General features: G+C 39.0%; 1 protein-coding gene across 1 annotated transcript in view; it reads right to left on the reverse strand.

Annotated features, from left to right (window-relative positions):
- Positions 1-24,196, reverse strand: part of UBAC2 (UBA domain containing 2) — a 97,217-nt gene that overhangs the window by 12,494 nt on the left and 60,527 nt on the right. The window contains exons 5-7 of the mRNA XM_010728648.3: positions 17,949-18,072; positions 16,074-16,121; positions 6,154-6,399 (exon numbers count right to left, since the gene is read on the reverse strand). Coding sequence (XP_010726950.1) covers positions 6,154-6,399; positions 16,074-16,121; positions 17,949-18,072 — 418 coding nt within the window. The remainder of the gene's footprint in view (positions 1-6,153; positions 6,400-16,073; positions 16,122-17,948; positions 18,073-24,196) is intronic.

Raw genomic sequence — 24,196 nt, forward strand, 5'->3', positions numbered from 1 at the left:
TTCTGTGGACAGAGGTGGATCAGACAACAGAGAATTAAATGCTCTCAAAATGCTTGGGGAGATTTTTATGCCGTGAGCTTTTTTAATGGGGATTGCCTCAAATTAAATTGTCAGAGTAAGAGAGAATAGAACAGTCACATAGGAGAACAAACATAATCTCTATCTCAAAAATTATTTGCTTCATTTTGCTTTAGGAAGCATTCCACCATTGCTTCTGTAGGGAAACCGATTACAAACACTAACTCAAATTTAATCATTGTTTAAAGGCTACAGCTCAGAAGCCCAGTCAGACAGAAAGAGAACTTGAATAATCGAGTCCAAGAAAAAAATGATAGTTCAATGTGAGGGCAGGAGTGCTACTGAGGAGTAGGAGTCAGACGCAGTTAGCCTTGTGACTCTGACCACTGGCTGTTAAGGAGGTACATTAAGTTTACTCTACTAGTACTACTAGCGTCTGTCAACTCCAGGAACTGCTGATTTCCATGAAAAAGAGAGAAAATATAAAGTAGATACATAGAGGAAAATAGTCATAAACTCATTATACCTGGATCAGCACCCTGGAAATTCAACATTCTTAATGACATCAAATCCATGAAAAAGTTATTTGGAAAGGAAAAAAAAAAAAAAAAGAACGAAACAACACTGAAATATCTAAATAGTAGGGTTTATCAACTGCTGCAATGATGTTATCAAAATGGAGCAGTAAAAAAGAGTGAATGTATATCAACATCAGCAGAATACACAGCTCTATAGCTGACTATCTCTAAGCATAAAGCTCACTTTTTGAAATAAAAACAAGCATTATTCTCAACACAAGGAAAACATTAAAACATTACAGAGGAAAAAAAAAAAAAAGAAGGTTTGAAAACACCAGAAGAATGTCAAAAAGCAAAGGATGAGTTAACAGCTCACCGAGGTCTGAAAAAGTATTGTTTTCTTTGCAAAAATGGGGGAAAAAAAAGGCTGATGGTATGTCCACAACAGACAAGGGAAGATGGATTCTCAATTTAGCCATAGTGATTATTGCTGCAGCATAAATGGGCTGGAATCACTTATTAGCAGAATTTGTAAATGTCAATGCTGTAGAAACATGACTCAGAGATCAGAGCTCAAGTAACTCTTTTAATGTGAGTACACAGAACTACAGATGTGTTTAAAATTTATGGCAATGTTGTAAATGGCACTTTCTATTCAATTATGCCACAAAATCCCAGGGTACCTATAGGTAACACACATTAGTTGGAATGAAAGCCTAATCAGAGAAAAGGATTTTGCGTCACACTGGGCTGAAAACCTCCCTCATTTATTCAGGTAAAGTTGTCTGGTACATTCTCCTCTAATAATGATAGATACATCTTTGGATCAGTACGAACAAACTCCTTCCATCTAATGTTCCGTAGGAATTTCCAGGGAGCTGGCAATGTGTAAAGGTTGCAAGACATCTCCAGGGCCCCAGAGGCCTCTTGAAGCATTCGTTGTTGGTACTCAAGCTTTTCAAGCTATTTCAGAAGACTTTGCTAAAGTAGCACCTCTCTGCGTCAGTGTGAAAATGAAGTATGTTCAGATGTGGTTCTTCCTTGAGACGGCAGAAATAGGCTGTCGGTATGTTCACTGAGGGATTTGTTTCTGGCATCATGAGCAAGGACAACATTCCTAAGGAGGAATTCTTGTCTTAGGAAAGTCACTGCTCCACTAAATTCTGTTTTCCAAGGTCAGAAGTTTACTACTTAAATATAACTGAAAGGTAAATTGGTAATCTAGCCTCAGTCCTTAGCTCACAAAATAAGTAAGTTGCAAATTTCTCAGGATATGAGACGCCCCGTAACAATAAAGACACTCAATGCATCTCCCCACAGAGCATCTCTCCAGTGTCCCAGGAGGAAGACATCCAGTGAATGAACAATTAGGGGAAGCAGCACTGTTCCAGAAGAAGTCTGGTCTCTGCAAGCAGGGGAATCAGAGATATGAATCAAAGGGGGTCCGGCCTCACTAAAAAGTACCAGGAGCTGGAACAGAAAAACAAAGACAGGAGGGAGAACACCCACCCCACAAAAAGCTTAAAAGAAGAGGAAATAGTAGAAAAGATTTTCATATATTGCTGTAGGCTTATCACAGACCCTTGAGTGCCTCAGTGAAACTCTTTTTTGAACCAAAAAGTTAAGAGAAACCAGGAGGCAGGCAACAGTGTCTTCAACACGCTCAATGTGAATGAAGGCTACTGAGAGCATTTTTTTAAGATGAATGGACCAGGGTTCACTCTCCAACCCCATATACAGAATGGGCACAGGAATGAGCATTAAAAGGAGAAGTGGTATCTAATAGCCAACAGAAGGTGCTGACCACCTTTTCTGCAATCTTCCACAACCTTCCTATAACCCAGTGACATCAGTGCTGCCAGCAACACCTCGCACGCACTCCTCCCTCATCTATTTACAGTTTGGTTATCTGCAGCCTCCTTCCAAGCTTGTCAATGGGAAGTGAAAGTCAGGCTGGCTCCCTGCTAGCACCCCAGTGCACACATGCAGCAATTTCTTCCCCTTTCCCATCAGAGCTTTCATTTGGGTTACAGAAAGGCAAACTTCAGAAAAATGCTGGGAAATGAAACAGATCCAGAAATGCAAAAGTCAGGAGAGAAAGACCAAAAAGTCCCATTGATTACAGTATCAAAAGGATAAAACAGTGCCTGAAGATATAAACTACCTCCTGTTTGGAGTGAGAGAAAAGGAAGTTGCATCAATGCCTTCAGGATGCATTGCAAATGCTGAGTGATGGGTAAGATGTGATGGGAAAGAATTTTCTCCAAAGCAAAGAAGGATGTAGAGAAGGAAACACAAAGTATGGGAAATAATAGAAATGAAGGGGAAGATATGAAAATCTGGGAGGAAAATGACATAGTGGGGAATGAAAACGTGAAAATGATACAAAGGAAAGAAAGAGATCAGATTTATGGAAAAAAAGGAAAACAAGAGGATACATTACTAAAATGAGAAAAGAGGACTGACAAAAGAGAGAGAAAGAAAAGAATTAAGAAACTAGGGTTTAAAAAGGAAAAAACAGCAAGCTGATATTTTTTGAGGGCATGAATACATGTGGCACACATGTTATTTCACTGCCTCAAAAGGCGGATGGAGGTGATGTTCAGTAATTCTGAACTGATAAGTTCAGAATTTGTCAGGATTATCAGTGGAAGGGAAAAAAGGAGAAAAAGTTTTCAACATACACACCACCATCTGGTTAAGGACTGTATCCATAGCAACTAGAAAGCAAGACAAAAATCAGTCACCGTGTAACCACACTCCCCTGCGAAACTAGCAACGTAAGGTGATTTTTCAGTTTCTAACAACACGTTCAGACACAGTAGCACTGCACATCTCTGAGCTAAATCAAAACCATGTACATCAAGTAATGAAGCTGGTGGATTATGCTCAGGCTGTGTCCCTCACTAAACCTGCTCCTGGAAGCTGTGAGTGTCTGGCAGCCCAGCAGTCGCACGCACACCTCTCTGCTTCAGCATCCTGCAGGCAACATTTCTGCGAGAGAAAGACTGGGCAAGGCAAAGCTTTAAGAACTTCCAGCAGGGAAATTCTGTGTTCTTTTTGGGTTTGTTTTTTTTCTTCCCATAGAAAACATCCAAAATTAATTCTGTTTCAGATGAAAGAACTCAGTAAACGTAAACAGAAAAAAAAAAACCCTCTATATTTTAGTATCTTAGAGATATAGTATAAACAACTTAAGAAAGTTTTTTTCCCCTATTTTTTTCCCTGTTGTTTTTAAGCTTTTCCTCTTTTTGTACCATCAGGCTCACACTCTTCAGAATTTCTTGTAAAACCTGAAGGATGAGCTCAGTACAAAAAGGGTCCATTTAAGAAAGGGGCTTCTTTACAGCCAGAGGACAGTTTGCCACATTCCGCAGGACAATGGAACACTGTTAAAACCACACATTGTGTTCTTGTGTTTTCCATATGCTAACAATACACAGGGAAAGTGCACTGCCTCTTCCCAAACAGAAGAATTGAAGAGCAAAGGAAAAGGAGGAACAAACAGAATGCCTTCCCAAGGGATAACAAGAAAACAGTTGCACAATGACGTGCAGAGGAAAGTTAAAGTTTCCTTTCCTTGGCAAACAACATGGAAAGCAGGAGAGAAAACATTAATTTATCTCACCTATGGACAGCATATTGGGATGCCAAAAATCTGCACAATATTCTCTTGCAATATAACTCACACTTGTATGTGATAACTTGATTGACATACTTCACAGCTTTTATTACTGTTAGTTTCACAAAAAACCTCCCAATGACACTGACTGGTGCTCTTTACCAGCTTCAGTCCCATAGGTAGCATTTACCATCTAAATTCCATCTGCAGTGCGATGCGTTCAACTCCACTGTCTTCAAATTATACCTTTGTAAGCTTCTAAAAGCAAAAGAATTGCACAATTACAACAATCTGCAAGACTGTTTTCGAGTTTTGAATACCGAGACTGAAATTATCCTGTTTGTCTTTTTGTAGCATTGCATCTCAGCTTTTGTGAAGGGCACTACTCATGACTTTGTCAATATCCAGTAAATTTTGTGAGTCATAAACAAAGCCTAGTAAATGCTTTCCTAACACATCTTTTCTGAAGAACTTTTCTGAAAAGTTCACACATTGAATCCTTTGCCTTCTGCTCACTGGTTTCACAGTTTAGCACTATCAGATCACAAAATGCCGCACTAAAGTTAAAGACCAGTCATGTAGGCAGTTTGAAAGAGTTTCAGCAACTTTTAAGGTAAACCATGTCACCGCTGCTCAAACAACACTCATTTATTTTACTTAAACTCCTCCATATTTTATAAAAAGCCTCTATTTGAAGTCAATAGTGAAAAGACATTTTGCCAATTTCACTGTTTGTAATCCCAGGAAAGGAGAAGGATAAGAAGAAAACGTTATCAACTCTTACCATTTATAATTCTGAACTTATTTAATGCTTCTTGTAGTTCAAAATATATTATAAAGATTGTCTTTCATAATTGGCAATTTCTTTCTCTTCTTATTTGAAGAAACTTAGCTGAATCTTCACAACAGCTTGTGGCCCGAAAGACACCTTCAAAGCGTCTTCTATCAGAACACTGATGTTGAATTATTTCTAGTTCATTTCTTACATTAAAACTGGTAAATGTTCTAATGGGGATAGAGATTAGAAGCTTTCCACCTGAGGAACAATTTATTCAGATCAAAATGTTAAGAAATGGAAGAAAACCAAATTCCAGGGAAACAAAGATATATACTCTAGTTGTTGGCCAAAGCCTAAGCTTTATGCTATCCTACATCTAATTCTGCCAACATATTAATGGTAACATAGGTATATCTACAAGCTACCATAAACATAGTCAGAATTCATATATCAGTACAGAGCTGCATTTCAGTCAGAGAAAACTCAACAAAGATCACAAATTGTCAGACTGTAACAAAATAATGAGCAATGTATGCTCACATAGAGAAATCTAAGGCCCATATTGTCTGCTAAGTTTGATAGAGCAGTAACATATATTTTTTAGATATAGGAAGAAGTTAATTGAGACACTGTCTGCCTTGTTTTACCGCCCTACAACAGCAAACAAGTGAATGTCTTTCATTGCCTTGACTAAAACAGAGAAAATAAAGGGCTCTGCTATTCCATTCAGTAAGGAAATAAAATGAACACTAAATGCAGCAAAGAGAAAGTTCCTGTGGTTGACCTCCGTAAGAGAGTTAGATAGCTGAATTTCAGAACTTTCTCAAAGATGCAAGCCTTATTCAAAGGACATTTGCAAACGAAGTTATCATGTAGACAATTTTCTCTGAAAAGCACGCAAACAATACAAATACTCAGAACAGACAGAGAACTTGCTAACTTTCACCAATGGCTCTTACTAAAGACAATGGAGAGGCAGGCTGACTTTTGGTGAAAGAAATGCCAGATGTACTGATATCCTTATAGGACTGCCTGATGCTCTGCTTCTACCTTGTGAAACGATTTTAACATGTAAAGTTATACAAACGCCTAACTGGCTAATAGCCAGTGTATGAAAGACCAATTGAGAAGAATATATCAAGCAGGAACCATAAAATATACAAACTGAAAACATATGTTTCCCATAAACATAATCTTTGTGGAGCATGCATCAGTACCTGCTGCTGCCTTTGTCTCCTCATTTGGGCAACCTGAGACATCATGATTTGTCGATCCAGTAGCTCCATTCTCTGCTGCCTCTGGATGTCGACTGTTGCTCCCATTCCCACTCGGATTTCATTCGTCGGTTCCGCAGACGAGAAGATTGGTTCAAGAGTCCAGGAAAATATCTTTGCTACCCAGCTGGGTACACAAAGAATTCGATGAACTTTTAATATACTGCTATTGTAGCAAATCCCAGAAATCTAAAAGCAAAAATGAAATGTTAAAAAAACAAAGCCTTTAAATACAGCAAATTTACTTTGTACTAAGCTGCAGATGGCCTTTCTATTTTAAATGTACATTTTAATGTTTTCACCTACTACAGTCTTAGGTCAAGAACCAAGAATAGGGGATTTCTTTACCTTCAACTTCCTCACAACTACAGACATTTCAAAATTTGTGCACAGCACTGCCTGTGACTCAGAAAGTTGCTCTTCTTTTTTTTTTTCCAGAATTTCAACCCAAATCAAGTGACTGTTTCTCAGTCAGGTTGAGAAAGGTTTATTCTACCTGAAACCAGTTTTATTTTATTCAAATAAAATTTTGATTTCTAGTAAAGGAACTGGTCAGAATATGCTGCATGCTGACCTGAGAAGACTAAGGCTGTCCTTGAGAATGCTGAAGTATTGTAAACATTCCTTAACAAAAAACAACTCCCTCATAGTTTCTGTCACCATTTTCAAGTCTGCTTTTCACAGAATCACAGAATGGCCAGAGTTGGAAGGGATCTCAAGGATCATGAATCTCCAACCTCTCTGCCACAGGCAGGGCCACCAATCTCCCCATTTAACACTAGACCAGGCTGCCCACGGCCCCATCCAACCTGGCATTGAACCTTCAGGTATGTTGCACCTTACCACTCTCATAGTAAAGAACTTCCCCCTGACATCCAACCCCAATCTTCCCTCCCTCAACTTAAAACCATTTCCCTTGTCCTGCTGTTATCTACCCTTTCAAAGAGTTGATTCCCCTCCTGTTTAGGCTCCCTTTAGGTACTGAAAGGCTGCAACGAAGTCACCCCGCAGCCTTCTTTTCCCCAGGCTGAACAAGCCCAGCTCCCTCAGTCTGTCTTCATAGGGGAGGTGCTCCAGCCCCCTGATCATCTTTGTGGCTCTCCTCTGCACCCTCTCCAACAGCTCTGTCTTTCTTGTATTGGAGGCTCCAGAACTGGACACAGTACTCCAGATGGGGCCTCACAAGGGCAGAGTAAAGAGGAACAATCACTTCCCTGTCCCTGCTGGGCACCCCTCCTCTGATGAAGCCCAGAATACCATTTGCAACTTTACTTTTGAGTAAAGACAAAAGTAAAATAAAATAGCTGATTTAAAGTTTAATCAAAGAGTATGCACAGACTTTTTCCAATCTGCCTTCTAGGGAAAAATAAAAAGAACAGTTCATTAAAAACTGACATTAAAGAAAATCAGCCTTTGTGGTGCCCTTCTCCTACCTATTAAAAACAAAAACAAAAAAAACCCAACATTCCTGTGTTCATGCTCATGCTTGCCTTGGAACTTGATTTCACTGGAGATTCAGAAGGAGCAACAGAAATCTCTGTGTCGCAGGATGATCTACTGTCATCACTCAAGCATCATTTTTAATCTCACTGCAAAACACTGAATGCCAAAGTGGTACTCAGAAAGGTCAAGGTCTTCCTCAAGTTCTGCCATTCTGCTTTATGCTACTTCTCTGTATTTATGACTATTTAACATCTGCTATTCCTCAGAAATTATGCTACACAGCAGAGTGAAATGAACAGGAAGAGATAAGGACCATCCAAAATACATAAATGATATATACCAAATTAGTGCATTAAATTACATTACATTAAAAACAACGTTTAAACTTCACGTCTGGGCAATTTATCGATTTAAGGATTCTTATTTTATCTCACTGACATTTTTATAAACATACAGAAATCATTTCATTGTTGCAAGTAGAAAGGGAGACAGTTCAGAAAAAAAAATATTTTTTGGAAGAGGAAACTTTTTCAGATTACTTACAAGGTTGTTATTAATAATCTAGTGAGAAAATGAAACTTTTAGAATAATAATTTCAGTTCTGCTGTGTGAAATACTGATTTTCTTTTTATTCTATCATAATTTATGACTTCTCGTGGGGCTGGATGTAATACCAAAAACAGGCCATAGTTCTAAAACGAGAAAGAGAAAACTTAGACTGCCTTTAACCCCTTATCTTTTCATGCTATGAAGAAGTTAAATGAGATTTGACAAGAGGAAGGCCATCATCTATGGCCTTAGTGAAGGCTGCCTTTAACAAAACATGTCTGTATTTAAAGAAAGGTTCTCAAAGGACTCCGGGAATGACAGGGCACTGGAACATAAGCTTCTTCATGACCTCAGTTCTCTCCTCAGCTCTAGTGAAATAGTTCCAGAAGACTGTAAACCCTCGACTAAAACTTGGGCACATCAACTGGAAACTAAGACAAAACTCCAATGAATACATAAGAAGAGTAGTATTCATATCACTTCTGTGATCATCTTCTTTTGGCATGTAATACTTTAGGTACCTACCCAGAAAAGAAGGCACCTCAGAAGTTAGCCACCAGCTACTATGGATGTCAGAGTATACAGGCTCCTTACTCAACACTTAGATTGTATGGCTACCAGGAAGGTCACTCTTTTGGGAGCAAGAATGACTGAACTTCGTTGCAAATATTACACAAAATTTCATCTGATGATTTCAGAGATCCTTTCTCCCACCCTGTATCATTAGGCTACAGAGCCAGGCTCCGCCTTTGGTCCCAGTAATTTTGCAAAGAAAGGCAGAGGTGAAGAAAATGACTCAAAATACTTGGTCAGAAATCACACCAGTGTTCCTTCAACTCTTTCAGATGTCCTACCCAACTATTAATCTCTGCCCACTAATCACCTGCAGTCCTTTGTGAAGGCCTAAAATCAGGGCACCATAATCTATAAAGACTTCAGAAAGTCACAAGAAGAAAACAATGCAAGCAGCGATAGGAAAATCTGTATCTCCCTGAATGTATGACAAATCTTGACACGTGTCTGAACATGTTAACCACAAACAGTTCTCATATCAACTCAACACAGAAAGTGCAGCAAATAGGACAGCACCAGCATGAATTTGTGCCAGTACATTAGGATTTGTTTGTCTCAGAAGCGGAAATGTACATTCTCATATTGTTCTAAGTAGAGAAAGCTAGTCAATCAAGAGAATTTAATCAGAAAAAAAGGCTTCATGAGCCTAAATTTTATGGACAACATTAAGATGGAGCATGCTAAGTGTGAGAGTTACACACGTCTCCTATCTCCCTTCCCATATTTAATGTGCTCACTGGAGTAGCATGGCTGGTTTATGGCCAATGAAGCACCAGGTGAAGAGGGCTGTCTTCTTTCTCTCTCCTCACTTTCCCCAGCAGCAGACTAACGTCTTGGCCCCTCCTTGTCCTGCCTTAGTTAGAAGCTCATTGCGTACCCCAAACGGGATCTTCCGTGCTCACAGAGTAGAAGATCAAGAAATCTGACAATATGAAGTTCAGCGAAAAATCTTAAATAAAATGAAACTCGTGAAGGAAGAAGATAAATCTATTTATCTGTATATCTTCTACATGTAGTTGCCAAGAAACATACTGTAGGCTAATAACTGTGCAGAGCAATCACAAGACTGCAATTCTTGGTAAATAAAAACAGATTGAAGGACAGATTCAGCTGTGATAGGTACTATGTGTACATGGCCTACATCCATCTCGTTACCTTTATATTTGCTAGGACCTCAGAATCACTCCCACTCCTCTTTCCCTTGATTTACTATCCCAATTGTAAAGCTATTAGATGTAAGCGTAAAAACTTCAAATACTGTGCTCAGCTTCAAGAAATCTTCAAGAAGTTTCATGTGGTGACAAAGAGATACCTATTTGCATATTTCCAATAAACCCCAAATGGAGGGTTGTGTAGTTAAAATACATCTTGTGATTCAGTCTGATTTAGTGTCATATATTCATCTTAATGTCAAGTATTTCCAAGGAACTTCTTTTTTAGTTGGTTCATATGCAGAACTTTTTACGTGTCATTAAAAAAAAAAAACTTTAATGAAGAGTAAAGTTCCTTCTTACACCAGTTTTTCTCATGGATGTAGTGTATTTCTAGTATTTAAGGTCTAAATAAACAACTTAGTTTATTCAGTGAATATAAGATGATATCATTATATCTTGATTTGAACATCAGGTTAAAGGGCTACTTTCCTCAAATAGATGATCATCCAGAGTGTTTTAGGTTCTAGAAAGTTATCAAGGGAAGACGTGGCAGTCAAGTTCACACTGATAAAATGGAGAATTTTTGGCTAGCAACATCGTTTTCTTTCCATCCCTATAAGAAAGGTCAACTTCCTCTCTCCTTCCCTCATGTCTCTCCAAAGAGACATTTTTAAGAAAAAGGAAGTAGCTGTAGTTTCTCTTTTTCATTAGGTAGACCAAACACGGAAGCTCTCCAAGACTTTACAAGACAAAGACACACATGAACAATTACTAAATGAGACATTTTAAATTCTTTACTTGATTGACATTAAGGAAAAAATCAAACAAACAAAAGGAAGGCAGATTAGTATCAAAATTATGTGAAAAATTATTTTGCATAGTGGTTAGAGCTTGACAGAATTATTTACCTTCATGACCACGCACAATCACTGCAAGACCTCAAAACATTTTTTCTGTATGTGCAGGCATGGATGTACTGCCATTTCAGCACAGTATATCTATCCTAACTTGTACTTTTCTCCTTGTGTTACTGCTACAGTTCTAAAAGCAACAGAAATCATACTGTTAAAAACATTTAATTTTTTAAAATGTTACTATTAAAAAATTGTCAATGCCTCAACGCAGACATCTCCAATTTAAAAGTCTACATATGAGTTAGTAACTTAAAGCTGGCTTTACAGTCGACAAAGAGAAATAGAAGTTGCTGAGATGTGACTCATTCTACAGCAGAAGTCTTCAAAATACACCCTCAGCTGAATAACTTTCACGGATTCCCTGTCAAATCAGTGAAGTAGGTGCTTCTAGGACACAACTCACCTCATCCTAAGCTAACTGTAGCACTGTAGTCACAGTGGTGTAAGTGCACAGCTAAGAAAGGTTCAGGAAGCAGTATGCCATTTCCTGAACCAACTGGCACAATTGGCAATGTGGACCAGACATCATGCGCACAAATTCTTCCTCTGATCTTAGAGAAAAATTGAAAACTTCACACTGAAAGCTAAAGTCCATTTTTCTATAGGATCTCAGAAGTCATGGATAAAACAGTATCTTATGACACACACATAATTACCTTCTCCTCTCCTTTCCCAATTCTTTCTTCTTCCAGAACTGGAAGAATCTGCATACCCTCCTCCACAAAGAAATATGACCTCACTTTCACACTAAGATCCCTTGTATGACAGATGAATAATTTTTTTTTTTTCAGATGCTTTACCTGATGTAGGAGTATACGTGTCAGCTAGCTGTGCAGACATGAGCAAGCTGTCTAAGCTCACACCACAAAGGAGATCAAGTCAAAAAAGTCAGCAGATCACATTTCAAAGTCAGTCACCTATGATCATTCAACTGAATATCGACCATTGCCTAAATGCAGCCACCTTATGTTAGTTTTGGGTGGGATTCAGCAAATTTAGGTGGATATTTGGATATTTGTACCTGTCCAGAATTTAGCACAAACAAACAGACAATGCTTCTTCCTCATTTCCTAATCCCTCTTACTCTAGCGTTGAACTTCCTGAACTGTTGACAGCAGATCAAGGGAAGTGATCTTTCCTCTCTCTTCTCAGCTCTGGTGAGGATGCATCTGGAATATTGCATCCAGTACTGCACCCCTAAGTGCAAGGAAGATACAGACTGGCTGCAGTAAGTCCAGCATAGGTCCAGGATGACGTTTAGGAAATTTGAGTGTCTTTCACAGGATGAGAGGCTGAGAGAGCTGGGAGTCTTGGAGAAGAAAAGACACAGCAGATTTTATCAATGTATACAAAAGCCTGAAGGTAGGGAAGCCATTTTCTTCTCAGTAGTGCTCAGTGGTAGAACAACAGCCAATGGTTACAAATTCAAGTCCTCGAAATTTCATCTGAACACAGGAAAAAACCCTTTTATTTTACTGTGAAAATGATAAAAAACTAGAACAGGTTGCTTGGAAAGGCTGTGGAATTTTCCTCCTTGGAAGTACTCAAAATCTAATGGGACATGGCGCTGAACAACCTGCTGTAGCTGACTCTGCCTCATTTGGAGGGCTGGACCAGATGTCAATCTCAGTGCAACTTTTCAAACAATCTGAGAACTACAACCTGACAAAATACAAAGTCATATTTCATTCCTGCAAATTTATTCCAATGAGAAATATGAGAACCTGGGAACTTTTTTTTTTTTTTGATATAGAAAAGAAGGAGAGAGTATGGGCTGACGTATATGTATGTGTCCAATACAACATTCAAATGGATACTGTTTTCTAAGGTGTTTCGGCTGATTTAAGGAAAAAATAGGCAATTTTTTTCTAAGCTTCACTAAAATAAATGATATGCACTGCAGGGAAACACTTCTGTAATCAGCTAATGATTACAGAACTTCCAGTTTCAAGTGAAGTGGAATTAGGCTGCATCCATATGACTTTCAAGATACACCTGCACCTCTAATCTGAAGCTCCCTAATTTTATGACAATAAAAAAAACTTATAAAAACAAATCTGGACTATATGTGCCAAGTATGGTATATACCTGGCAAAGCAAACTGCAAGAAAGTTAGAGCCATAAACAATAAGAAGACTAACAATACAGATTACTTATTAATATGTAAATATTCAAGATATGTGAATTTGTTCACAGTATACAGTTTTTCTTTTTTCTTTTTAAATAAAATAATTTTTTTCACGGTGAGGGTGACGGAGCACTGGAACAGGCTGCCCAGGGAGGTTGTGGAGTCTCCTTATCTGGAGATATTCAAGTCTCGCCTGGACGCCTACCTGTGCGACCTGGTGTAGGGAACCTGCTTTGGCAGGGGGGTTGGTCTCGATGATCTCTGGAGGTCCCTTCCAACCCCTACAATTCTGTGATTCTGTGATTCTGTAAATACTATGTATTTATACAGCATACTTTACACAACATATCAGCAACAGAAACTACTATGGCCACAACGACATACTGAAAGAAGGGAAATTAAGAGGTACTACAACTTCATCTGGAGAGAAAAAAGTTGACTCGAAAGCGTATTCGTATGCTGATTCAAAGTTAGTGACCTAGGAAGATACATCTTACGTCAAAGACAACCACACACAACTTCTGTATTCTGATAACACAGAATATGTACTCTAAAATTCCCTATCACCAGGCATATTTCAACGCCTACCTGTCATATGCCTACAGTCATACACATGTGCAAACACATACAAAAACAAAAACCACAGAAAACATGAACTCATGACATTCTTTTACATCCTGACATTTATAGAGAAGGGCATTAGCAAGGATGAATGCAGAAACCTGCAGTGCCACGTCTTGTAACTAAAAAGGCAGGTCTCATTTAAGAGCATTCATTGTGCGTTAAAAATATACAAAGTGAGAATTTCAATAAATCTAAAATGGGAACATCCTGAGGAGAAAGTGGGAAACTGAAAACAATTCAAAAATCATGCAGGCTCAGTTCATTTTAATATTCCTGATAGGCAGAAGTGCAGTGAAAGCTAAATGGCAGAACAGCATCACATACATTCAGTCATATGAGTGTGTAAGTGTAAGTGCTAAAAGGTGCCTTATAGTAATATAGAATCACCTTATAGTGATTCACATTCCTCTTCAGATTACTTAATTTACTAGGAAACATCACTTCTTTATCCACTTTCTCAAGAGAAACAGAATTATCATCACTAACAGATGAGAAAATGAGACTTTCTATTCACAAAAGTATGATAGATATACTATGTAAAAATGACTGAAATTCATAACATGAACTTTTTTCCAAATTGCAGCACTTGTTACTTATCTGCACTTACTATGGCAGAGTGCAGATATCTGCGTGTTACAGAAAAAAATACTGAGACTGAAAAGAGCATGATCATGACTTAATTCATCCTGACTGAAGAAATATGAAACTTTAAATATCTTTTTTTAAGCCTTCCTGTGACACATGGAAAGCTCAGTTTATTCCTAAGGGCTTATGCCTATGTAGAAAAAACTGTCAACCTGCAATTAAAAAATGATCATTCATGAAAAAGAATCCTAAGAAAACTGCATTATACATCTGAATAAAACTGTAAATTAATAGGCAATTAAAATAAGAACTGGAATGAAAAAAATGCTTGATCCATTCTTTCAAAGTCTGTATAACCAAGTATACACACATTTCCTACTACCAGGAAAGAGGGGGGTTGAAATGCCTTTCCTTTTCTTTTCCTCTCCTTTCCTTTCCTCCATAACGAACACCTGTTCAAAAGGAAGGGCTATTAAAAGAGCTAGAAGAGTAACAGGAAGGGTAGAGTGTTTGGAGGAAGTCACAGATTCTCAACTGGGCTCAGAGGAATGTGATGGTCTCCAGGAGAGGAACTGTGGTTAGTTAGTTACGCTGTTTTCATCTGTATTTATAGTGAGACCAAACTGCTGACAGACTACACCATGTACAGCTCCATCACTCATGTCAGTCCTTCTAGCTCACAGACATTTGGAGTACATAAAAGTGGTAAGAGACCAAACCACTGAACTATAGCAGCAATATGTGACATATTCACAGACATTCCACTCTGAGTTTATCTGAATTCTAGCCAGTAGGTTCTAAAAACAAGGGTAGAATTTGATTTATTTTAAGATTGCATCAACATAATAGTCGAGTATCATAGAATGGTTTGGGTTGGAAGGGACCTTTACAATCATGTAGATCCAACCCCCGTAGTATAGGCAGGGACACCTCCCTCTAAACCAGGTTGCTCACAGCTCCATCCAGCGTGGCCTTGAATTCCAGGGAGGGGCCATCCACAGCCTCGCTGGGCAACCGGTTCCAGTGTCTCACCACTCTCACAGTAAAGAATTTCTTCCTAATATCTAGTCTAAATCTACCCTCTTCCAGTTTAAAACCATTTCCCCTTGTCCTGTCACTACATGTTCTTACAAAACCATCTACTTTAGAAGAGAAGGCACTTTCACTGTTTGAAAAAGCAAACAGTATTTTGAGTCAATACATCACAGGCAGAGCTCCTAATTTGTAAGTTTGTAATTTCTTTCAAAAAGCTTATCATTATTTAACAATCTCAAAAAGTTAGTACAATGTGTTTTAGCAGTAAGTGCTTTAATACTAAGAACAGAGTCAGAAAGGAAAAGGATAGACCACATCAACTTTATCTGAATGACACAAATAAAGTGATTTCCCACTCCTACTGCCTCCATCACAGTATGAAATGTCTACATGCATGTGTTCTAGGAGGAGAGCAAAACATCCCACCAGAAAATCCCACCAGAAAAAAGTTAAAAGTTGCTTTCTGGAATAGATTTGAGGCTTGCTAAAAAAGGATAAACACCGGGGTAAATAAAGAATACAAGCAAACAGTACTGTAATGGGTATTTATACCACTTCCACAAAAGCTTCTCTTATAGCTGTGGGTCTATGCCTGAGACAGTGAATTTAATTGCAGGGCTCAGATAACACTGGCAAACTGCAAATACTACCTATTTTGTTGTTTTATGTCAGTTGTATGTCAGTTTATCACCAGCCAACCAGTGTTTCACATTTTTAAAGACAAACTTTCTATTTACTATCTTAATCAAAAACATTCCTTAGTAATTGCAGCTCTTTTTTGAGTCCAAATGTACTGCACTGATTGTACATATAACACAGTGTTTCAGATGACACAATTTTTGAAACAGTAAGACTTACCAATCCACTTAAGGCTAAAATCCAGATGTAGGAACCAGAGGTTAAGAGCTAGAAGGTAAGAGTAGCAATTAAAAATTTTCATTTTACATAGCTGATGTTTCCTGAGCTACTACATATGACATTATATAGGCTAAATACCTATCATGACAATGGGGAAAGTCACACATTTATTTCTACGAAAATTGTGTTTAACATTAACAAGTATACATTCCAAAAGCAGAACTGGAAAAAAAACACAGGGATTCAACAATTGTTCTTCTTAAACAGAACAATACATTTTATTTTCATACAGTATACTAAGTATAACAGGATGTCAGTTATAGGCTGCACAGAAAAACAAGTCTGAAAGACAGACTGAAGCAAAGGAAATGACTCAGCAGCAGAAGGAGAAGAGTTCCAAGCTGGGCAGTGCAAATGAAGCTCTTAGACATACAGCCACAGAGAGATGAAGCATGAGCGTCAAAATTAAAGAATTAAAGTGCTCACCCAGTGACATACTTGCAGGCATGAAATCACAGAAATTGGTCAAAGTGAATTTAAAAAAAAAATGTAGATATGCCAACAGGGTGGCCCACCCTTTTTAGTAAAGTGTACGTGACTCATCACCTGGAGAAGGTTATTCTTAGTTGGGAAAACAGGCTGAAAATTAGACTGATACTGATTACTGAAATAGCTCTGTGAGATGCTGCCTGAATGGTGAGAACATCTCTCTGGGCTCACTACGGAAAGAGTGACTTGAGATAAGGGCAGAGTTTACAAATGAGAAGAAGGCAAATGAGTTTCCTTTGACCTCTGTGTGACGGCAGTGACAGTTCTGCATGCAGGAGGGAAAGACCCTGTGGAGATGCAGCGATGAGTACCTGATCTTGCATGTGTGAAAGCAAGAGGCTAGGGACACAATGGAAAAGAGCTCAGACAGTATCATCATTTTCACAAGGATTGGAGTAATAGTGATGTTGATGATTTTGGGAGAGAGGAAACAATATTTCTAATGGATCAGGAAAACAGGGTGCTGGAGCAGAAATCAACAGAATCCAAATGTTGAACAGCAATGCAGATGAATGAAACGCTCAAGCAGAGTGGGAACCACAGTTCTGAAACTGACCGTTCATTCTAAAATGCTCTGTACCACATTGTGTAATTATGGTGCTTTCCACTACTAGTTCTAGAACTATTTTTGAGTCCCTGGAATATATAAAGATGAGTACAATTTCTCATAATCTCACACATGCATAATTCAGATTGTGACATTAGAGTCATTTCTAGGCCACTGGGGGCTTACTACTGTATTTCTGAACCAGTACCCATATTTTTCCGTTCACATTTAACACAACACTACTTGAAAGTGCTGTGCAATATGTTACATTAAATTATCTGTTACATGGCAATGCTTGGTATAAAAATAACAAATTTATACGAAAGCGTAACTCAACCAAATCCTTGGTTATTTATTAACAGTCCTAACCATATAAAAAGACTGTCTTCTATCTACAGTTTTGCTTGAGCGATATCAGACAAGGCAAAAATAAACAAAAACAAAAATGCTAGCAGATTAGAAAGGTGAAAAATACATGTGTGTTTGTACCAGGTCCTGTTTTCATCTGGCTCGCTTCACTGAATCCCTCTCAAATTTACAGAACTTTGATGTTACGTTTTGCTATGCGTGACAATCAAGACTGAAGACAGTGGAATAGCAGATAATCTCCCCACCACTTCAGCCCAAAATATATATCAGAATATATTGTTCAATATTGCAGTTCGTGGGAAAGCACTAGCTAGACCCAATCATGCACCTGGAAGCATCAAAATCACACATACAGAAATACTAACTGCTATTAAGTCACTAAAAGATGAACAAGCAAGTACATACCATACCTGTAAACCCAGTATATAGACCAATGTCTTGTTTGTAATAGAAAAAAAGCCTAGTATTTGTGTCACCTGCACTCTTGGAATGGAGCAATAGAACGGTACAAACAGAGCAAACACGGGACCCAAGCTGCAAAAAGAAAGATACAGATGGTTAATAAGAATGATGTTAGTAATAACAGTATGTAATTTGTAATATAACAAAATGTAATTAACCCCATGTACATGATAAACAAAAACATGATAAACACTGCCTTGCAAAAAAGGGTCTTCATCGGGAACTGGTGACTTGGTAATCTGTGGCATTCAGGACAACAGATTCACTACCAAATAATCTGCTATTACTCTTTGGTAAATAAGCCTGCCAAGAAGAAACAGGTGATGAAAAGCATATTATTTCCAAGTACTCAGAAGAGGGGACAGCAGAGAAGGCAACATTTTTGCTTTAATAGCCGATTGTTTCCATAAAATACAGCCCACAAAAAGAACAGCAGTGGTCTTCCGCATCAGAACAAAATGTATTTGATCTGGACAAAAGGATTATATATATCCCCAAATATCGGGGAAATCACTTCACATATGAAGCTGAGCTCCCATTATTCACCCAGGTTTAAGGTGTTACAGCAGTGAAAACAGAATGCAATATCTAAAATGGGATAATCAACAGTTTGATTTAAATTCCATTTTGCCAGCGACTCCTGTGGCCCTAGAGACGTCTATGACGGAGATGGGAAAAAAAGGTCAGTGAAGGAAAATGCTTTTAGATTCTAATGGGGTGGCTGGATATCTGCAAGCAAGACATTATCAGCCCTCATTTCAGACTATGAAGAGAAACCTCCCACGGAGCTTAGTGCTTTGCTATAACTAGACATCCTCCATCCCAAAGCACTGTTTGCACAGGTTTGCCAGAATACTGCTCTGCCCAGGCTACTATAGCCTAAAAACAAAGATCCTGTCCAGTTGAATTCCCCCTACCCCCTCACATCTGAGCAATCGTGGTATCATTCCCTGGTGCATCTTGCTGCAGTGCAGCAGGGAGCAGCACCGCGGGCATTGAGCTCCAGCCAACAGCTGGGCTGAGGGGCTCTGCAAAGCACACGTCCACTCCAGCTGGCTCCTTACTGCTTCTTCTGACAGAACCAGGATCAAAGCAGAATTTTACATCATTTACCAGCTTATCAAAAGCTTCAAGACTTACAGTTTCCAAAAGGATCTTATTTCTCTCAGTGGGATTTCTGCACACGGCATAATTCAGAATACAAAAACCTGAAGTGTTCACTCAGAAATACATTTCCCTTCCAAGGGAGCTACCAATAGACATAATGCTATGTGAAATGATGGTCTGAATATTAAAACTTTCATTTCCTGGATAACTGCCAAATACAACACCCACAGCTATGAAGAAAATCTAATGATTAAGTACACAGTTCAAATATGTTAACTCATTTAATGGGCAGTGGCTTAAGAATATTTTGTTATCATTTTGATTGCTGTATTTGAAGTTTAGCTTGCTGAAAACCTTCCTCTCTGAGGACTTAAATGTCATTTAGATAAAAGACATTAGAAACATTTTAGTATCATCTGTTTCAGATAAGGCCAGGTGCACGTGGGTGTATGAAGGACACAAACTCAGGAACTACTGAAAGATGTTCAATTTTACAGAGGATCCCTCTTATGTAATCTGAAAACACCCGTACAAGCACACATAACACATTCTTAAAATACATCCACATTATTTAAGTTGTAGGGATTGACAGACACAGCTACACAACTGCCACATAAAAAAATAACTCTTCATTGGAATTACTTTCATTGCTGACAAAATTCACCATAGTGAATCAGGATTCATAAGCAAAGAGAGAAGAAAAACAAAGAAAAATGAACTTTTCTGCTCTTAGAAAAGCCAGGATAAATTATTTCTGTCTACAGAATGTGATTCTTTCTATTCTTACCAAATTACCTGAGGGAGTACCAAAATCATGGCATGCTTTTCAGGTTTTATTCTTCTTGTGATAAATAGTGATTCAGATTAAGAGATTTTGCATGCAAGAGTGCACTCAATCATAGCATGGGAAAATACAAAAGGGAACTTCTCATGCCTAGAATTGTATTCTAGAAAAAGATTACAGAATATTGAAAAGTTCCCTCAATGTTAATATTCCCCACTAATTTCAGCAGAAAACATAGAAAGCATCATCTCAGATAGGGGTACTGATCTGAGTAACTCGAAGTCCAGTATTTGACACAGTTCTCTACCTAATAATCTTGAGGAACTTGAAGAAACATAACAGATTTTTATAAAACTACTTATTTTTTAGAAAGACTTCTCATCTACTATAAACAGGTATTACAAATGTCCATTCAGGTATCCCACAAGTGCAGAGGGAGATGGCCAGTGTTACTGCCCGTTGTTCTCATTATCACTGAAATGTCATGGTGGTCAGATACTAATGATTGGAAAAATGCAAATGCCACCACCATCTTCAAGGAGGGAAGGAAGATAATTCAGGTAGCGCCTCACCTCAGTCCCTAAAAAGTTACAGAGCAATTTTCTTCACCATTTCCAGACATATGAGGGACAAACTGACAGGCCGTGTTGATTTACCAAGGTCAACCCATGTCCACTCAAACTGATTAGTTTCTATGATGAGGTGACTGGCATTATGGACAACAGTCACCACATTGGAACACAAGGCTACATTCAGGTACATCTTGACAGAGAAATGGGCTGACAAGAATCTTATGGATTTCAACAAAAGCAACTGAAATCTTCCACTAGGGTTGGAATAACCCTGTGCAGCAGTACAAACTTTCTAGACAGCAAATAGTCACAAAAGAAGCTGGAAAATAATTATTAGTCAGGATTTCACCCTTGCAGAGATGGCCTTGGGTTGTATTAGCAAGCGTGTAGTCATCAGATCAAGACAAGTTCAACACCTCTAAGTGACCTAAAGCACTGCTCACTTCTGGGCTCCTCACTTCAAGAAAGGCATTGACACACTGGATCAAGTCCAGCAGAGGGTAATGATGGTCCAGTACTTTACCAGGCTGCTTGGACAACATCCTCAGAGACATTCAAGACTCAAATGGGCACAGACCTTTATAACCTGTTCCAGTTGGACATGCTCCAGACATGAGATTGAACTAAATGACTGCCAGAGGTTTTATCTAGCACTAGCCTAAACAACTTCATTATTCTGTGAATAATCAAAGCCTTGCTCACGATGCTCTCAAATACTGGAGAGATTTCTGTATTGGGATTACATAGCAGTGTTGGTACTGGGGGGCTGCAGTGGTGGCTTCTGTGAGCAGAGCCCAGCACTGCCCCAGGTCAGAGCTGAGCCATGAACAGCGCTGGGTGTGCTCTGGGAGAGCAGACTGAAGGAAGGGAAAAACTGCTGCACAACAACAGCTGGAATAGAGGAGTGAGAAATGCGAGAGAATATCCCTGCAGCCATTCAGGTCAGTGCAGAAGGAGGGCAGGAGGTGCTCCAGACTCAGAGCAGCAGCTCCCTACAGCCCAAGAGAGGTCCACGAAGGAGCAGGCCGTCCACCTGCAGCCCACAGGCACCACATGGAGCAGATCTCCCCACACAGCCATGGAGGAGCCCATGGGGCAGCAGTGGATGTGGCCTGAAGGAACTCACAGCTCACAGATACCCCTGCAGAAGCAGCCCAGGCTGGAGCTGCAGCCCATGGAGAGCAGCCAATGGTGGGGCAGGAGGGCCAGGGGAGCTGCCCCCTGAAGAGTGGGCCCTATGGTATGGAGCTATGTTGAAGCAGAGCTTGGAGAGCTGCAGCCTGTGGGAAGCTCACACAGGATCAGTTCTAGAAGGACAGCATTGTGGGAGGGACCTCGTGTGGAGCAGGGGCAGAGAGTGACCATGGAGGAACAGCAGAGATAGGGAATGACTGCAAACTCTGCTCCTGGTTCTCCTGAGCTGCTTGGAAGGTAGTAGAAGAGCTAGGAAAGAAGTTGAGCCTGGGAAGAAGAGAGTCTGGGGCAGGTGCTTTTAATTTTGCTTTTATTATATGCTATCCTATTTCTAATTGTTAATAAATTAATCTTCCTCAAACTGAGTTTGTTTTGCCTGTAACTGAATGGTAACTGATGAGTGACTTCCCTGTACTGCAAGGTTTTCCATCTTATTATCCCTGCCATCCTGCTGAGGAAGCAGGGAGAGAGAGCAGCATGGTGGGTACCTGGTGACCAGTCAAAGCTGACCCACCACACCTGCTGCAAATCTAAGGGCTGGTACTTAACTAGTTTCATTGAGTTAATTAATTGTTTATCAATATATGGTCAGATTTGGTATCTACTCTTTTGAAGGGCTATTTTAGTTCTCTCTGTTCCTTCATTTCCTTCTCCTCTTCTCTTTGCTTTTCTCTTATTCTCTTTTAGTCTTCTTTCCCATCCTTTCCTCTTTACTTTCAAAGATCCTGGTCCCAGCCTTTTGCTCCTTATGCTTACAACAATACCAGAAACAACGTGGTTAATTAACACCCTGCCAATTAGCTTCTACAAGAAACTTGAGATATTCACGTGCAAAGAAGAAACACAGACACAAACATATGCAGGCTCTGACTTTCTGCTCACCTCACGTTTAGGAAATTAGTTTCAGTCACATGGGTTAGAAAATAACATTTTCAAACAGAACAAAATACTCTCAGTCCCAGTAGATTAAATTCTGAAGTCTGAACACTTGACGTGAACACAACATCCACCTCAAAGGCCTATTGTAGGCTCTGGAATGATTATATCCTCATTTTGAAGCATGTTAGATTTCAACATGTGCAGGGAAAAAAGAACAACACAGCAAAACAGAAGGGAACTTTTTCATGGAGGAAAAAAATGAAGAAACAATAATGTTGGAAAGAAAGCACCTGTATCCATTACTGTACAGGCTTCTGACAGAGAACAAAGACTCAAGGATAAGGATTCGTCACTGAGAGAAATGGGTTACTCAGAGTTTAAAAGGGTGAATATTAAAAGCAGATTAAAACATTTAATATTAGTAAGTATATGCACAAAATATAGGAAACAATGGTTCTAAACCATAAGAAGGAAGGGTAGCTAGCTATACGTTACTTCTGCAAAAATATCTGCTGTTGTCAATGGAAGTTCTGTGGGATTCAAATTTGCAGAAACAACCTGTTATTTTATTCAGAATGACTCACTACATTTACTAACTGCGGTACCATATTTTTCTTTAGTTCATATTATTTAAGTTCTTTATAAAAACATTAGCCTGACAAACCCACAACCGCTTAGTTTTTTTGGAGGACTGAAAATATCAGCTCTAAAAGCGGCTGTACATAATACGGAGAGAGTACAAACAGTGTGCTTTATCAGTAACTCATGTTACCAAGTTTATTGAGTGCTCTATTTTCCTACAGGCTGTCCAGGCACTGCCAAACTATGCACAGGGTAGCAGCTTTATTTTGAAAATGATAAACTTTTTCTTGATAGCATTTCTTAAAATTGGGTAGCTCCCTGACATATGACAGCTCTTGACAGCTGTGATCCTCTCACTGATGGAGCCCAGGATGACAAGCACCATCTATTGCACCCAACCTTTCTGCCATACATGAGCAAAAACAGTAGGTTACGTTACTCAATGCTGTATCTGATTGCCAATATTTTGTAGGAATGCAGGAAAATGGAGGGAAAAAAAGTACCCCAAACAAGACAACCAAATGAAAACATTAAGTGAAGTCATGCATCTTGAGGGGAAAAGAGTTTCCAGCTCTCTGTGAATATTCCAGCAGAATAACTGCAACTTTGGGTTCACTAAAATATGTGACCAATGAACCAACAGAATGCAGATATCTACTGCTCCTAAGAAAAGCATTAGTTTTTAAAAACTTTGAAACAGTTTATTCCATAGGCTGCTTGGTTCCATTTTAAACCGGTAATGCTTTCTTTTCTCTCCCTTACCATCAGCAAGATGACTAACAAAGAACTTTCCTCTTCTGCTGGTAAGAGACTTTCTTCTAATTTCAGTTTTTTTTATCATAAATAAGATGTTACCATTGTCCTTTATCACTTTCTACAAATGTCAGTTAGTGATATCTCCCCCCAACTTTTGTTGGGCAAAGCTCAAGATAGTATCTGCTACTCTTTCACAAAATCCTTCTCCATCCTCTTGTTAGTATCTGACCTAGGGTAAGTGACTGTTTCTATACTAGCAGTCTGCTACAATATTTTAACATAAAAATCCTTCAGTTAGGCATTCTTAATATGCAACCCTCAT

The sequence above is a fragment of the Meleagris gallopavo genome, chromosome 1, assembly GCF_000146605.3.
Source record: "Meleagris gallopavo isolate NT-WF06-2002-E0010 breed Aviagen turkey brand Nicholas breeding stock chromosome 1, Turkey_5.1, whole genome shotgun sequence".
Lineage (NCBI taxonomy): Eukaryota > Metazoa > Chordata > Aves > Galliformes > Phasianidae > Meleagris > Meleagris gallopavo.